Raw genomic sequence first — 18,092 nt, forward strand, 5'->3', positions numbered from 1 at the left:
AAAGAATTTAATTATTTACTAAATTATTTATATACATTTATATCTGGACTAATTGAGCCAGAATTTTTATTTTTTATAGTTTGTTTATAAAAACAAAAAAAAATTGTTAGACGTCTGCTGTCTACGGTATCATATAAAACAAAGCTATTAAGTTAAAAATAAAAATAGTAAATATTTAATTACTAGTATTAAAAATTAAATAATTAGATAAATTTCGAGTCTGAATGACATAAGATTTTAATGATAAATTAGTAGATAAAATGAAGTGATTAAGTGGGGGTAAATTACTACTGTACATACTAGACAGCATGATTCTGATCCATATAATACATAACGATTCGAGTAAAAAGTAGGAGTAAATAGTAGCAGAAGAGGAAGGAAAAGAAAACGCGAGTATCGTCAGTCAGTTTTACAGTAACGTACGTTAGTTCACACATAACATCGACGCGTTCAATATCACGGTTTACGATATATAATAACTCTCGAGCCTTAAGTAAATATCGTAGTACACGAGGCATCAAGGGCACGTGATAAATTTTTATTATTATTAGAAAAACAAATATAAATATTAAAATGACTTCTCTTGTGTACAAAAACTCAATGAAGGCTATCGGTAAATTTGTGCCTGAAAAATTACAACCTCTGTGGAATCATCCAGCTGGTAAGTGGTTGCTAGTTGGTTAATAATCATAATAAATCTCCCATATCTGCATATGCAATGACGTCAACAAATAAAAAAAAAGTATACTAAAGATTTAAAGATTTTTTGTCCACATTTTATGCAAATGTTCATATGATCGCAATGTGAAGCCTTGCCAACTAGGTCAAGGCTGACGTCATTTCAGTTCCTTAATTTTGACATTTACTCCTACGTTATTCTAAATTTATAATTTTTAATATTTTTTTTATTTAAAAAAAAAAAAAATGGGCAAAAAAAAAATCATGGAAATTTTCCTAATAGTAAATATATCAAGTGAACACGTGTGTTATCGATTGAGTTTTTTTTCCAGGTCCGCAGACAATATTTTTCTGGGCGCCAGCATTCAAATGGGTAAATTTTTTTTTTTTTGTTATTAGTATCAATCAACTTTTTCATGTAATTTTATTAGTTGATAATAAATATCAAAAATATATTCTATTGTGAAATTAAGTATAAACTTAATTTTGCAATGTGAATTTTTGTTATATATATTAATCGCGAATTTATCGTATACTTAAATTATATTCCTCAGTGACCTTTTGAACGAAGCTAATAAATCTTTTAAATATTGCTATATGTCCTAATTAATTTATTGTTATTGTAGGGTCTCGTGATAGCGGGTCTTGGAGACTTGCAACGACCAGCAGATAAAATATCATTGAGTCAATCGGGGGCACTAGGAGTAACCGGAGTTATATGGACGCGATATTCATTAGCTATTACACCAAGGAATTGGAGTTTATTTAGCGTTAATCTTTTTGTGGCTTTCACAGCACTATATCAAGTTGCTAGAGCCATTAAGTGAGTATATTAATTACTAATAAACCTAATATTTCAATCACAATACAGAAAAAAAACAAGTCGTTTAACAGAACTTGAACCCTCATCTAATATCATTCTTCAAAAAATTTATAAAAACTTTGGTAATAATTTTTATTTTATAATTTAGTCTTTAGCTGACTTTTTACTTATAAAAATTTTGTTTCAACCGATAGTTTATTTAAAAAAAAAAAATGAATTTCAATTATACAATTTTTTCAATGAAAAAAATAAATAATAATTCTTAATAGTTTTTTTTTTTAATAATTTCTTGTATTGATATAAAATATATAAAAAAAATATGAAGTTATAAAATAATGTATTTAAATACTTTTATAAAAATTTATTTATTGAAATTTATTTTTCTTTTTTTTTTTAAATATCAAAATTATTGACTCCTAATTAAACAATTGGTAATATAAAATAAAGACACGACTTCCGGTTTCGCTATTGTCTGCTGATTACATTATAATGTCGAAATTGACCTTTGACCTCGAATTCTGATCTGTTTATAAACGTCAAAGTCTCTAGTTGAGCTTTAATGATCAATTATTTATAGGACACAACTATATTTTATTTACATTTATATTTATATTAATTAACCATGATCCTGAAGTTAGTAGACTATAATTTTTTTAATATTTTTTTTTTTTAGTAATAATTTATCGCTTTCAAAAAAAATTCAAAAATTATTAGACGTAAGCTAACTTCATTATCGTTAACTAAGCAATAAAAATATCAAATAATTTTTTGATTTCAGATATCAACAAGAACAGAAATCAAAATCAATAGAAGCACCGACGATTAAACAATGATAAATATAAAACAATCATTCCACTAGATAAAATAAAATATCGCAAGTTAGCACTGACTGTTTTTATTTATACATTGCTCAAGGAATAATTAAACCACGATAATAATAGATAAATAAATAAATAAACAAGTATCTTCCGTGACGAAAAATATATATCGACGATGAATGTCAGCAGATTTAATGATAAATAATATATCAATGGAAGATTGAGATCATAAATAAACCAAAGTAAATTAATTGCGATTGTCAAAAAAAACCAGTGATAAATTGTGATACGAGTTAATGGTGCTCATATCAATTGATAAGACTACTCTATAGTCATTTTATCACTGCAGATAATATTAATTACACTTACTTATAATTAACTGTAATAAAGTATAAAATATTACATAAGACAAATTTAAAAAGTGTCAAGACTAAATAATTATCGTTATAAATAACTCGAACTTTAAGAAATAATTAATAGTATGTATGTAGAAGTATGTAAAAACTGTACGTCTTGATATTGTTAAAAAATTATAAGTCTTTTATATATAAAAAAATAATAAAATAATAATTGAATTATTTATGAAACTAACTGTTGAAAATATTTATCGTCACATACTTTAATTTGAGTCAATTTCTAGTAAATTTAATTGTTGATCATTTTTATAGCTAACGTAATAAACTTATTGACAAGAATCAAATAATTAATACGTAAACGAAACTATTAAATAAAATACTGTTGTACTTTAAAAGTTAAATTTTAAATAATAAGTTAAATTTTGTGATAGATAATAACAGAGGTAAAATGTGATTACTCTGATAATTTCTAAATTTACACATGACATTTACGACCAATAATAAGTGTTGAATAAATTTAATTTAATAAATAAATATAAATTTTAAATCCAATCTTTTATAAATTACTTTGATTTGAGACATCTAAGAATTTCTATTTAGACCGCAAATAAAAATTCAATTTTTTTGATAAATTATTTGTTAAGATGTTTTAATGACCTACAATAAAATCCTATTTATTTATTTTTAAACATGCTAGTTTGGTAAAAAAATCATCTATTTAAATTCCTATGTGGATATCCAGGTACCCGTAATTTCCTACATGGATTATTATATAAATCCATACACTCCTATATTCATTCCTATTACTTTCCATAGAATATTTAAACGAGTGGAAAGATAAAGGACAAATTCAAACTATCATAAATTTATAAATTGTCATCATAGAAAATATTTCATTTACGAAAATATAAAAATTATAAACAACCAAGAAACAAAAACATATTCAAAATCACTTACCTTTAGACGGATGCTCTCGCAGCTTCGTAGCTCAGCTTCCAGTAAACAGCTGCTCCATCCTTTGCTCCGTCAGATTCATCATCAGCACTAACACTTCACCTGAAATTTAAAAAATCAAAGACATTTTGTCAATTTAATTAACAATAGCATTATTGACTAATAATTCTTAAAAAAAAAAAAATTATAATACCTCAGTACCCATCGAGTACCCGTTCATCAAAATATATAATCACTAATCACAAAAAAAACACTTCACTTCACATATCACAACCTACTCAAAAATTCACACGAATACCACTCCCGAGACTATATCACAAAAATAACTTTACGAATTTATTTTAAAATAAACAATAAAAAAAAAAAAATATTAATACGAAGTAACAATGAAGCCAAACAAAAACACTAACGATACCACGAACAAAGAAAAAAAATTTACACTAAAAAACTTTTATATTCACTGAGCACAATTATTAATTTATTACTGTTAATTGTTTGTTAGTTAACCAATTGTTAATTAATTATTAATACGATTATTAACTAATTAATACTGAATAAATTTTTCAAGTTTTTTTTTAAATATATATGTTAAATAAAAGAATCCGCGCGAAGTTTCTAGGAACTGTGCTACTGACGCTTCAAACCGCCGCCATCTTGTTTATAGCCCAAAAACTTTCCTCACTTATCCCCTTCCATTGTAATAAATTATAAAATTTTTTTTTATAAACTACTAATAATTAAATGTTAAACAATTAATTTTAATAAAATATTAATTAAATATCGAGTACTAATTATTATTATCAGACGTAAGCTTAACTGGCAAATATTAAAAAGTAAAAGGGATCTGACTGTCTGTTCTAGAAATTTCACGCTAACGCTCCAACTCAACACTGACGCGATCCTAAAACTTGTCGAGAATCAACAACTTAAGGATTTTTTTTTTCACCGAAGAATTACAAAAAAAAAAAAAAAAAAAAAAAAAATCTAAAAATATGCACATGTAGAAAATTTAAAAATTTATATGTGCAATTTTTTAAATATTTTTTTTCTATAATTTATCGTTTTGAAAAAAAGCCTAACGTTATTAAACGTCGACTTACTTCAGTATCGCAAAACCGACAATATTTTAAAAAATTTTAATCGTTATTTAATAAAATAAAACCTTTATTTAATTACTACTTGAGTAAATGATAATTAAACGATACTTTTTAAATATATTTAAACAATTGTCAATAATCGATTAATTAAATAAATAATTATTTTTACGCGGTAACTATTTCACGTCTCGACCTAGAAGCTGCTAACTTTGGAATGAGCATCGGCTCCTGCTCCAGCGCTTCCAATGTCTTCTGGGCTCACTTCCCGCTTAGAACAAACTGACGCGGGAAATTCAAAATCTTCAAGCAGCGTTCTCTTTAAAAACTTCTTTATCGACTATTAAATTATAAACAAACATACAAAGATCGACTAGTACACCTTGTTATTGCGTAGTTTAGTATTACGTCTTATTTTTATCAATTCAAAGTCAGTCAGGATCAGAATTGATAATTCTTGGAATACATAACAATGTAAGTATAAAAAATTCATTTAAATTTAATGACAATACTCCATTTATAATAATATAAATTTAAAAGTGATCTTTGACTTTTTACTATAAATAGTAATAGATTTAATAACAAATTATATGCCTTTAATTTTTAATTATTTTGAATTTTGATAAAAAAAATATATTGTTGATACATTGAACCGGCAAACCGGCACCATGACACAATAAAATTTTTTATTATAATTAATTTAATGGCAGCAATGAAATTAAAAAAATTTTCCAAGTACATGTGAATGCAAACAAAAATTACGTTTCATATTTAAATACTCGTGGCAATTGTAATATCACAATAGTCTTGAATCAGATCATTTTGATTAGATTAACAATTATCCCGTAGAATTATATTATTTATTCAACTAATTATTGTTATTTCTTTTAGTAAAATGGCTGACGAACGTCTTGACGTTGTAATTTTTGGAGCAACAGGATTTACTGGAAAGTATACTGTCAAAGAGGCTGCTAGATTATCTAAACTAAAACCATTTTCTTGGGGTGTTGCTGGACGTAACAAAGAACGTTTAGAAGCTGTACTGAAAGAATTTGCTGCAGAACATAGTAAAAAAATAAAAAATTTGTGATAAATAAATTTAAATAATAACGTAAATTTATTTAATTAATTATAGATAACATTCCAATCATAATTGCTGATGTTAAAGACGAAGAGTCTTTGAAGAAAATGGCTGAAAAATGTAAAATCGTCGTAAATTGTTGCGGCCCGTACAGATTTTATGGAGAGCCTGTTGTGAAGGCTTGCATAGCAGCTGGTACACATCATGTTGACGTCAGTGGTGAACCTCAAGTATGTTTATTCACCACTTTAAATAATAATTATTATTAGAATTAATTTAAACTTATACGAGGTTGTAAACAATTTTCATTTTATTTAAAATCTATTTATAGTACATGGAGAAAATTCAACTCGAGTATAGCAAAGCAGCTAAAGAAGCAGGAGTTTATATAATTAGCGCATGTGGATTCGATAGTATTCCATGTGACCTCGGTATTATTTTTATCCAGCAAAAATTCGGCGGTGAAGTAAACAGCGTCGAGACTTACTTGAACACATGGAGAAGTGGTAATTTAGGAGGTCCTGGTCTTCATTACGGAACATGGGAGTCTGCCGTTTATGGACTAGCCCACGCCAATGAGCTACCAGAGTTACGTTCTAAGCTTTATCCAACTAAATTACCTTCTTCTGAACCTAAACTACGCCCAAGGTATCAATAATAAATTTATCTAAAAATTTTTCCTAATTATAATTAATAATTTTAAATTATTTTTAGAGGAATTATCCATCGTTCTGAAGTATCTGAAGGATGGTCTGTACCTTTTCCTGGTTCCGATCGTTCAGTTGCTTATAGATCTCAACGTTTTCTTTACGAAAAAGATAAAATTAAACCAGCACAAGTTCAAACTTATGTTACATTTAGGTAATTCAACTATTTATCAATAAATATACTTTAGTTTCATTTAATAATTATCATTTAATTAATTAATTACAGATCACTTTGGGCTGTACTATCAGTGGCATGTATTGGGGCCGTGTTTTCACTGATGACAAAATGTAAATGTGGACGTAATTTACTTCTTAAGGTTAATAAATAATAAATTTACATTTTTTAAACATTTAAGAATAGCAAATAAATCAATCAATTATATTTCTTTTATACAGTATCCATCATTTTTCTCCGGTGGGTTTGTCAGTCATGAAGGACCAAACCCCGAGTCTTTGGAAAAAACCCAGTTCTCAATAACATTCAAAGCTACTGGTTGGAAAGATAAACTCACTGAACCAACTGACAAACACACTGAGCCTCCGAATAAAGAAGTCATTGGTAAAGTTTCGGGTACTAATCCTGGTTATGGAGCAACTTGTACTATGCTCATGATTTCTGCGCTCACTATTCTTCGTGAAGCTGATAAACTTCCCGATAAGTATGTTATCTCAATCATAAATTTATTTATAAATGCATGTTCATATTATTTAATTGTTTATTAAAAATTAATTATTTTCTCAGGGGTGGAGTACTTCCACCTGGGGCCGCATTCGCTAAGACTTCAATGATCGAACAATTAAATAACAATGGTGTTAAATTTGAAATAATTAAAGTAACTGAGTAAGATAATCAACTATGAACAACATCTTTTTATATATTATATATTTATAGCTTATCCAAAGTGTCATGAATAATCAATTATCTTTTTTTATTAATCAATTATATTATACAATAATATTAATAATAATTAAAAATTTGATAAGTCTGAAAAAGTACTTCGAGTCTTAACTAACGTAAAAAACAAATTCTTTTTTGCCATAAAACATTTCAAAGTAAAAACAAAATATCTATTAATAATAATTCTTCTTATAACTTAAAAACTTTGTTACTTTTTATTAATAACTTTTATGAAAGTACTTTTACGGGTTTAAAAGGGCTTATATATTTATATATATATTTATACACTAATATATTATATACATATTAAATAAAATATTGTTATGCAATTATAATATTGAATATTTATAACAATAAACTTTAAGCATTTATATGTTTTTTTATTGAATAATTACTTATTAAATATTGTATAATTAGTTTTTATTAAATATATTTTAAGGTAAGTATAATCAGGTTGTAAATGTTAATAATCACATTAATTTTGATATAAATTTGTATGTTTCAAAAAAATTCAACTCTATTTTGTACTTTTTCATAATTTAAATTTTGATAAATACATTCAAACTACGCGCGAGAGTATAATAAGATTTTTTTTAATATTTCAGAGTAACTAAAATTAAAATTGCACACTTCAAATATTTATCAGTAGTTTTGTATCTTTCCATTGTTGAGATATTTAAAAAAAATCCATTATTACAATTATCGAAATCAACGAAATTTAGGCCAGATAAAAATGTACCTCATACTAATTCTACTCGTTAACGATAATTATCTACTTATATATCAGGTCAATGCCCTGAGCCACTGATTTTTTTTTAAATAGGGTGGATTTTTTTATATTACGGGTCCGGAATGCAGATGAAATAGAGATGATTAAATTTTAAATAATTTATTTTTCTAAATACTGAATTACCTTAGTAACATATATCACTTGATTATTATGTCAAATTAGATTGATTTTAATCAATTCAATAATGATATTGCTGAGAGAAATATTAAATTTTTGATAATAATTTCATTCTTAATCATTAATTGAACTTTGCCAAGTCTTGATAATGTGGCACATAAAATATATCTTTGATCTGTGAGTACCACTTGACTAAATTATTTAAATATTTTTATTTCAACATAATCGAGTCTAAATTACTAATAGATTTTCCCAGGTAGGAAAAATTTACTCTGGAAAAAACTACTCCGAGGTATGCTAAGTGTAGGAAGTGGATGAGGAAAACCCATTCTGCTTTTACGTCATCGATTTGAAAGGTACTAAATAAAGTTACGTACAATCCTGGCTGTTGCGTGTCCTTGCAGCACAAACATGACCTCCACTGTAATTTCGTCAAGAACATGTAAAAAATTGTAATAGATAACCGACCCAGTTTTAAATAAATCTCAAATGACAGTTATGTCTGTTTGACACAAATTTTTAAACTAAAAAATATAACGATTCATTATTTACTTTTATGACGCTTCAGTGAAAGGAATTGAGTGGAATACAAATTGGTTCAAGTTCATGATCGTTCACTTACCTTGCTTATTATTAAATATACTTCCTATCAAATTAATAATTAAATAATTATAAATTATCACTTGAATCTTAAAAGTTATTTTTATTTAATTAGTTAATTAAAATTAAGCTGAGATTTATATAAAAAATTTCATATGAACTTTATATTTAAATTTGACATCAATTTATTATTTGCCATAATTTTTAAAAAAACATTTAAAATTGATTTCTTAATGTAATAAATTATCAATTATTACAAAGTATAAAATAATTAAGACTAAGGTTTTTTTTTTTGTAATTTTTTTGCAAAGAAAGTTAAAAAAATGTAAGATCATAAAAGACAATGTCGAATGCTAAGAAAACTAAATACCTGCTAGTCTGTTTGTTGAGAATAAATATTGGAGGGGACATTTCAGTTCTCAACTACAACTATATAAAGACAAACGTTTACTTAAATCTTGTCATTCTTTAAGTCAAAATTCATAAAAAATCATCATTGTTATTATTTTATTTTTATTTATAATATAGATTCATGTTATATTTAACTTAATTTCATTAAGCGTCAAATTATTTTATCACTATATAATTTTTAATTTACTTTTATTTCTTTTTAATCAGTACAGTGTTAAATTTAAATTTTAAAATGAAAGGTATTGAAAATGGTACGGGGATTACCGCTGACGTCATCAATGGGAAAAAAGAAAAAGATGAAGGAAATGGTGTGACAAATAAACAAGAAACGAGTGTGTGTGTTGATAAAATTAGTACAGGTCAGTTTTTATTTTTTTTTTTTTTAATTAAAAAATTTTCATCCGACCAAAATATTTAAAAAATATATATAATAATTAGTATAATTCTAAATTTAACAATATTGTACTCAACAACAATTAATTAACGCTTCATTAAACTTTTGCTGAAGACAGTTGCAATTGAATGAACAGTCATAATATAATTTTAAACTTTCTTGTCACCATAAATTATTCGTGCATGATATAATGATTTATTTCATAAAGATGTATTCTCTATGAAAAATGATTAATTAAGACATTAAAGATCGAAGTGAAGGAAAAATGAATAAAATCTAGGATACATCTATATTTTAAATCTTTATAATATATTTAAATTAAAATATATATTTATTATTTACAATTAATCACCTTCATGATGAAATAACGTACAAACTAGATTAATGAGTTAACGTCTCAAGGACTAGGCAGAAAAACATCAAATAAAAAGTTAAAGACACTTCAGGCATTTTTAAAATGCCGATGAATAATCTCGTTAACAAGAGTACATTCCATTGATTTGTATGGTGGTAACCTCGGATCTCAAGGTTTAATATTAAGATTATTTAACTATTGTAGTTCGAGCTTCAGGATAACACAATTAATTAACCGATTGAATAATGTGTTAATATTTTTGCAGTGTCAAAAATTAGGAGTGATTACAGATTTTAATTAAACCTGAATTCATTCCGACACTCGGAGTTTTATGAAAAATTACTCTGCCTACGGAGTAAATCAGGAGTTTGTTTTTTCAACGGAGTAATTTCGGAGTAATCTGGATTTCATTTAAATCTGCATTAGCTCTGATTCAGAGTTTCTATACTTAAATAAACTCCCTTCGGAGTAAATTTCACTCCGAGGGAATTAAATAAATAAACAGTCATCCACTCCGGATTTACTCCGGTAATTTGTTACAGTATGACCTATTGCATCAATTAGTTTTTTTTTAAAAGTTACTTAGTAACTAGCTTATATATAATCGATCAATATTATACTGCGTTATCAAAAGCCATTGTACAGTTCGTCAAGTTATCAAATGATATAGTACACCGATAACTAGCTTTTAATTTAATCACCGTGACACTCAATACACTCTCAATAGACTTTCCCATGACGTCGATCGTTAAACCAGGATTTATATCAGGATACTATTGTCTATTATATTTCCTTGTCGTAATTATTCATTCCTTACTATTTATAAATATTCAACTTTTATTCTTTTTAAGACCTTCAACAATTTAATTGAATATAAAAAGCTTTTAGAAATAAATGAAATTGTAAATTTTATAGAAATCTAACACACGACTTATGTGACAAAACAATTTCGTCATTATTTAAAATGAACTAATAAAAAAATCTTTGATTTGATATTTTTTTATGCTAAATGGCATTTTTTTCATTTTACTAGGATTTAAAAATTTACATTTAGATAAACTCTGGCCAGTTTTTAAAATTTTTCAACTCGTTTTTATTAAATTCAAAAAATTTATTTTCTTAATAAAAATGCAAAAAATTAAAAATCTCTTGCATCTACAAATCAATTAGAATTAAAAGATAATTTTGAATAATTAAAGGATCTAATTAAGCAAAAAATTAAAGTAAATTACGAAACCAATATAAATAATTTGCGAACATGGATATAAATTTTGAGTAAACGTAAATTTAAACTTTGAATGTACCGCAAGTAGTAAGTAGTAAGAATAAGTAGTATTACTGTATCAGCTGGAGTAGTTTAGCTTTCCCAGGATCAGAGAGCGGGACTTGGTAACTTTTAACACTATCCAATACTTGAATTAAACTCGTTGCGATATACGAAATAGCCTTTGCCTCGGAGTCAGACTCAGTGACACCAGACATCAGTCGCACGGCGTCACTCCTCCGAGCGACTTCGCGCTACTCTGTCACTTGTATTGAAATAAATTATTAATTAATTTATAAAATATATTATTTTTACAAAATCATAAATTCTTCAATTTAAAAAAAAAATTAGATAAAAAATTATTTGTTAGTAAATAATTATTTTTTGAAAATAAAATCTTAAAGGATCAATTGATATGAGTTAATATCAATTTATTTATTACTATTGTGATTGATTTGTCAATGGATTTAAAACGTGCGGGTAAATTGTATTGAAGAAATTATTTTATTATTTAAAAACAACAAGTGTTTGAAAGAAATAATATTTTCCAAAATCTATTGAAAACGTAAAGAAAAAAAAATTTTTATGCTCTTCTTTTGTTCATCGATTCAAGTGGCACTAAAACGAAATAAGTAGATAAATTAAAGTAATACTTTTTTAATCTATTATTTAAAAAATACATATTTAAATATTAAAATGAACGGAACAACTACGATTGTTGAGGAAGAAAGTATAACTAAGAATGGTAAGAAACCAGGACCACTTAGAAGTGTAACATGGAGTGAAAATGTTGACGAAACTGAACTTGAGATACCAGGAACACCTAGAACTCCTAGGACATCCACGACTCCAGGTATAAAAGTCCCTAAAATTATTTTTAAAACCATTGTAATTAATTGTGACGTTGAATAAATTTTTTAAAAATTTAAATTTAAAAAAAATTATTCAGTCATTCAAAAACTTTGACAAATAGGTTGATATTATCACCTAGGCCCTACCATTATTCAAAAAAATGATAAAAATCGTGAGAACAAAGGTGAAATTACAGTTACAACAAGATAATAAAGAATATATAACTGTATATTTACGAATTACCGGTGAGAGTTATTATTTCGGGCGGGAATATTATTTTTTTTTACTTCTTTGGCTGAAGATTTATAAGAGAAAAAACTTTGTGGGTTAAAAAAATAATTGAATAATTATGTGAAGAAATTAATTATTTAACTGCGGAATTTTTTATTTATTTAGATTTTTCAATGATTCAGAATATTGGATCGATAAAATTTAAATCGAAATCATATAACACACAGATTGAATCATCTTAATGAGTATCATTAAAAAATTAATGAGTTGAATCATTACCAACATGAGCTCCTAGATCTAAATCAGTGGTTGCATTTATTTATTTAACATTATTTATTATTATTATTCCGTAGTTTCGAAATATCCAAGACATTAAAAAAAGATACTTATTATCTGATTGAGTTTTTTTTGCATGATCTATTCGGTGATGCGACAAGTACAGTCAAGAAAAAAAATAGTAAAGATTAATGATTACATAAATAAAAAATAATTGAACGTAAATACGTAAATCTGGCAATTACTATTGTTACGTTTTTCACATAAAAGAATATATACATATATTTATAAAATATTATGAATCATAATAATAATAATTATTATCAGAAGTAAGTATTCTTTTGGAAAAAGGTCATGATAATACTTGATAACACAAGTCAGTTTATTAGCATCTGTCATTATTAAACTTTATTTAATAATGTTTTTCCTAAATAAATCTACTCACAATTCTCCTATTCAAGATTTCCACATTTAGTTATCATATTTATTTATTTACAGTTAAATAGAAGTATTTAAACTTAAATTTTTATTTTTATTTGGAGATAAAAGTTAATTACCTCGAGAAAAAAAATTGTATAGATATATATAATTATATCTAAATGATTATATATGCATTAAATATTCTGTTACAGAATACTCACAAGTATTTTATTTTAAATATTAATTGCTCCAAAATTTTCTAAAATATGAATTACTTTTTAAAAATATAATTTAAAATAAATCCGGGAAAAAATACTCATGTATGGTCATGTACAAATACTTAGCTACTATATGATTAATAGTCATATATGAATTCCTATCTTATTATACCAGATACATATGATCATATTTTACCATTTTTTTACGGATAATTTTTACTGGAGACAATGATTTTAAATTAAAAAAAAAAGCATTCACATCTTGATTTAACTTCTAATATTTCTTTAGATCAATATATCTGATACATTTGAGATCAATGTACGTATTTTTTCTACAAACATATACTTGTAACCGTTACAAAAAATATAAAGGTATAATATTATAGTTCTGCGGTTTATATATGCGGTATGGAATATAATACTCTACCGCAACTTTCTTAAAATTATTTTCTTAAATAAAAAAAATAATTTTTTTACGAACATTTGTGGCGTCAGCTAAAATTAATGAAATGATTTTTAATATATATTAACTTTGTTTTTTTTTTAGGCCATGAAAAATGTACATTTCATCACGACTTGGAGCTAGATCACCGTCCGCCAACAAAAGAAGCACTATTGCCAGAGATGTCCAAAAGTTACAGACGTTTATTGAGATCACTAGGTGAAGATCCAGATCGACAAGGACTTTTAAAAACGCCTGAACGTGCTGCTAAAGCAATGTTATTTTTTACTAAAGGCTACGATCAGAGTCTTGATGGTATGTTCTGATTAAGTAACATTTTTTATTTCTTAATCATCCTGTGACATTTATTACACTCTGAAAAAAAATAACTTTTAGAAATATTGTTTTTTTTTTCTGACTAGAAATTATGCTACTGAAAATTTTAGCGTAACAATTTAAATGTTTCATTCAAAATCATTTTCTTCAACGAAGACATCTAAGTTCAGCTCGAGATACGCTTTTATTTTTTGAAATAGTGTAAATACTGTAATAATTTTTGTTAATCGACTACTTAACAAAATATTGTTTTTACAAAAGTTATTTTTTTTCCATTAGTTAATTTTTAGTCTCAGTAATCAAATTTTCTAGATTAAAATCTAAAAAATAAAGTAACGCTTTTTTTATATTATTACATTATATTAAATAATATATAAGATCAATAAAAAGAACATCAATAATGCATTACATCAGATTTAAAATTCTTAAAATGACGATAGAAGTTCTCAGTCTCAGTTGCCTAGGAAACAATCCCAAGAAAAGTAGACGAGATTTAATACTCATCTCTTTTTATTTTTTTATCTCAGCAATACGTGAACACATGGGATTTTTATTCAACCAGACTAAAAAATAAATAAGATTTATATGTACATATAAATAAAATATACACTTTCATTAATAATAAATAGTTTCATCACCTCTAAACAAGATGATTAATGACGTTGACAAAAAATAAATATAGTAAAATAAAAAGTCTCTTAAAAGAAGTAAGTGAATTAAAGATTACATGTGATATGAATCTCAAGTCTCGTAAATAAAAGTCTCATTATACACCCTCACTCATTCACTTAACTTTTCCTCAAAGACTTTTCTTCTTTCTCTGTTCTCTGACTTTTATTTTATTCGTCTCTCGCCTTCACAATGAAATAAAAAATAAACTAGAATAAAGAAGAATGTTACACATTAACACGTTCGCTTTTGATACAATTCCACTCCAGGGACACTCAGTCAAGTGAGTAATTTCTTTCTCAGGTCACGTTTTTTCAATTTTCTCTTTTTATTATTTTTATACCAACATTTATTATTTACCTCAAAAAAATATTAACTTCGACATTATATAATTTTTATTATTATTCAAAATTATATGAGTAAATCCATTACAAAAAAATAAATAAAGTTTTAGCCACAGGTGTCTGTTGTCCATACTATATCTTCCAAAGCTTTGACTCGTCTTCTTTTGTGCTCGGAACATGATAACCCGAGTTAACTGGGTAGTTCAGTAGCCAGCCAGTATTTCTAGTGCAGTTCCAGCACAAAGGCTAGGACGATAGAAAAGGATAAAAGTATATATATATATATATATATATATATATATATATATATATATATATATGTATAGTAGCTGGGTGTGTTAGTGTGGGAGTACGGGGTGAGTATGCGGGTGAAAACGTTAAGGCTGAGGGTAGAAAATGTGGAGAATGAGAGTGAGTAGCAGAATCACTACTACGTCACTCTCCACTTTTCTATCATTATTCTTTTTATACCCTTTGTACTTGTCATTTTATACCGAGCTTGAGTCTGACAATTGAGACAATCTATTTCAACATTTTAGAATTTTTCCATTTCCTTTTTTCTTTACTCTCTCGACAAATTTCACCGTACTAAAGTAGTATTAACTATTACTTAAGTTCAATTGATTAAGAAATTTTTTTTATTTATTTACTATTTAATTACTGAGGAAATTTTATATTTTTAAATTTTATCTAGTATTTTATAAACGTAGATATAGATATAGATATTTTTGAGTGTTCCATTATAAAGGTGTTGCTTGTTAAGGTTGTCATGGTAACCGTAGAGAAATTACCCCCGCAATATCCATCCACTTATCATCACCCTGGCCCATTCACTCTGTCAAGCACTTCTGATACTAAAATATATATATGTATATATGTATATAACAACCCCACAGGTCTCTCACCTACTATACTATCATCAAAGTGGGTCAATATCGAGCAAATCACGAGCGAGAACTTGCAGTCATCATTATGATAAAAATTTATTGTCTTACAAATAAATTTTTTCCATAGTTTTAAAAAAAAACTTAGTCCTTATTAGCTTCATTAAATGCAAAAATACTTAAACTCATCTTTTTTTATGTAAATATTTATTTCTAATATAAAAAATAAAACCCCTTATTTTTTATAATTACAGATGTTATAAATGATGCAGTTTTCGATGAAGATCATGACGAAATGGTGGTAGTTAAAGACATCGAAATGTTTTCAATGTGCGAGCATCATTTGGTACCATTTTATGGAAAAGTTTCAATTGGATATTTACCATGCAAAAAAATTCTTGGATTAAGTAAATTAGCTAGGTAATTTATTCACAAGTAACATAATAAGATTTAGATCATAATCATTTTGTATCATGGTTGTCATATATATACTTACACCATACAAAAACCGTAGTCATTTTATCCGTGAAAAACTATCTGTTAACTAAACTACTGCATAATTAAAACGTTAATTTTTATAGTATGATATAAAATATATAATTAATAGAAAAATTATCAGAGCCCTTTAGTATTCTCTAGATTTCCCAGGAAATTCTATAGAAAATCGAGACTTGTCGGCTTATATGCTAGTCAAAAAAATATATATCTACATAATAATAATAATGATAATGTTAATAATAATAATATGACAAGTCCGTGCACTTTCATCATTACATTTTGATACGATGCGGCTTGCAGTGCTGACCAATGTAGCCTTGGACATGTCTTGTCGTGGTTAATGTGACAAGAAAATAAAATAACAAATTAATATAATATAAATATTACACAGTATCATATAGATATGTAAATATTATTTATACAGGTAGATGCAGAGGTTGATTTATAAGACATTACTTTCACACTCTATTCGGTTTCACGCACTACTTGCATGCTCTGTCACGTGTTTACCTTCAGTAATAAACGAAAAATATTTCTTAATGGCTAGTCTAATCTGTCAACCATCAATCATCTAAACCAACCAGTCTACAATAATAAAAAAAATTTTTTTTTTTTAGAATCGTCGAAATTTTTAGTCGAAGACTTCAAGTACAAGAACGTCTAACAAAACAAATAGCTATTGCTGTCACTAAAGCCGTTGAACCGGCAGGTGTTGCTGTCGTCGTTGAAGGAGTGTTAGTATTTTTTATTAATTATTTAATAATTTATTTATTTATACCAGAATTTTATTCAATGAATTTCTAAAAAGTATTTTTACAAATATATAAATTATTAATTGTTAATTAATAACTAAATAGTTTTTTGTAAAAGCATAAAGACCTTGTACTAATAAACCGTAACTCAATAAGATATTAAATATTATTATTGCGTGTTAGTCCAAGGAACAGGATAATTATAATCGTTCACGTAATAGTTTTTGTCCTTCAAATCAACTATTGGTTTATGAATACAAACCTCTCACTTAATCTAGCTTGTGATTGTTATTCATATATATCATATATATTTTAACTATCAATGACTAAAGATTATCACTAATCTAACTATCAAACTCTTTAATTATAATCATTATATAATTAATTACAAAAACAATCTGCGATAAATTTTATTGACGTAGGCTTTGTTAAAAAAATAAATTATATTTTTTTTAGTAGATTAGATTTGATTTAAATTAACACTCATTACATAACTAAGTAATATAATTTTAATTTATGAAATTAAGTTATGTAATAATGTAATGAATAATCAATAATAATTATCTTGTAATTAATTAATTAATTGATATATATATTTTCAGACATATGTGTATGGTGATGCGTGGAGTACAAAAAATAAATAGCAAAACAGTAACATCAACAATGCTCGGCGTCTTTCGAGATGACCCTAAGACACGTGAAGAATTTCTCAACCTCGTTCACTCAAAATAAATAAATTTAATTAATGAAAAATATTTTTTAATCTTAATTATGATTTTATCAGTTGAAAAATATTAATTGCGTAAAAAAAAATAAATAATTAAATTTTA

The 18,092-nt window shown here is 26.0% G+C and overlaps 3 protein-coding genes across 4 annotated transcripts; all 3 read left to right on the forward strand.

The window, feature by feature from the left end:
* Positions 1 to 372: 372 nt before the first annotated feature.
* LOC103576591 (mitochondrial pyruvate carrier 2) lies at positions 373 to 3,012 on the forward strand. Its single transcript, XM_008556882.3, has 4 exons — positions 373 to 661; positions 1,011 to 1,051; positions 1,305 to 1,501; positions 2,280 to 3,012. The coding sequence occupies exons 1-4, from the start codon at positions 574 to 576 to the stop codon at positions 2,332 to 2,334; spliced, it is 381 nt and encodes a 126-aa protein (XP_008555104.1). The 5' UTR covers positions 373 to 573; the 3' UTR covers positions 2,335 to 3,012.
* Positions 3,013 to 5,092: 2,080 nt separating this feature from the next.
* Positions 5,093 to 7,663, forward strand: LOC103576622 (saccharopine dehydrogenase-like oxidoreductase). Its single transcript, XM_014441301.2, has 8 exons — positions 5,093 to 5,197; positions 5,615 to 5,790; positions 5,859 to 6,034; positions 6,136 to 6,452; positions 6,519 to 6,665; positions 6,738 to 6,828; positions 6,908 to 7,170; positions 7,254 to 7,663. The coding sequence occupies exons 2-8, from the start codon at positions 5,619 to 5,621 to the stop codon at positions 7,354 to 7,356; spliced, it is 1,269 nt and encodes a 422-aa protein (XP_014296787.1). The 5' UTR covers positions 5,093 to 5,197; positions 5,615 to 5,618; the 3' UTR covers positions 7,357 to 7,663.
* A 1,734-nt stretch (positions 7,664 to 9,397) lies between these two features.
* Positions 9,398 to 18,092, forward strand: LOC106693479 (GTP cyclohydrolase 1). 2 transcript variants are annotated; one of them, XM_014441303.2, is made up of 5 exons: positions 9,398 to 9,686; positions 13,885 to 14,094; positions 16,267 to 16,432; positions 17,128 to 17,244; positions 17,865 to 18,092. In XM_014441303.2, exons 1-5 carry the CDS (start codon positions 9,560 to 9,562, stop codon positions 17,992 to 17,994), a joined length of 750 nt encoding a protein of 249 aa, XP_014296789.1. In that variant the 5' UTR covers positions 9,398 to 9,559; the 3' UTR covers positions 17,995 to 18,092. The 2 variants fall into 2 exon arrangements, with proteins under 2 accessions (XP_014296789.1, XP_014296788.1); XM_014441302.2 differs by lacking the exon at positions 9,398 to 9,686 and adding an exon at positions 11,571 to 12,193.

Source organism: Microplitis demolitor, chromosome 3 (genome assembly GCF_026212275.2).
Source record: "Microplitis demolitor isolate Queensland-Clemson2020A chromosome 3, iyMicDemo2.1a, whole genome shotgun sequence".
Lineage (NCBI taxonomy): Eukaryota > Metazoa > Arthropoda > Insecta > Hymenoptera > Braconidae > Microplitis > Microplitis demolitor.

What these genes read in the sequence shown, in the direction of transcription:
- LOC103576622 (XM_014441301.2), top strand. Translation starts at nt 5,619, where the DNA reads ATGGCTGACGAACGTCTTGACGTTGTAATTTTTGGAGCAACAGGATTT. An exon ending in GAACCTAAACTACGCCCAAG is followed by an intron (nt 6,453 to 6,518) that starts GTATCAATAATA and finishes AATTATTTTTAG; the next exon opens with AGGAATTATCCATCGTTCTG. An exon ending in GCTGATAAACTTCCCGATAA is followed by an intron (nt 7,171 to 7,253) that starts GTATGTTATCTC and finishes TTATTTTCTCAG; the next exon opens with GGGTGGAGTACTTCCACCTG.
- LOC103576591 (XM_008556882.3), top strand. Translation starts at nt 574, where the DNA reads ATGACTTCTCTTGTGTACAAAAACTCAATGAAGGCTATCGGTAAATTT. An exon ending in TCTGTGGAATCATCCAGCTG is followed by an intron (nt 662 to 1,010) that starts GTAAGTGGTTGC and finishes TTTTTTTTCCAG; the next exon opens with GTCCGCAGACAATATTTTTC. An exon ending in GGGCGCCAGCATTCAAATGG is followed by an intron (nt 1,052 to 1,304) that starts GTAAATTTTTTT and finishes TTGTTATTGTAG; the next exon opens with GGTCTCGTGATAGCGGGTCT.
- LOC106693479 (XM_014441302.2), top strand. Translation starts at nt 12,037, where the DNA reads ATGAACGGAACAACTACGATTGTTGAGGAAGAAAGTATAACTAAGAAT. An exon ending in TAGGACATCCACGACTCCAG is followed by an intron (nt 12,194 to 13,884) that starts GTATAAAAGTCC and finishes TTTTTTTTTTAG; the next exon opens with GCCATGAAAAATGTACATTT. An exon ending in GCTGTCGTCGTTGAAGGAGT is followed by an intron (nt 17,245 to 17,864) that starts GTTAGTATTTTT and finishes ATATATTTTCAG; the next exon opens with ACATATGTGTATGGTGATGC.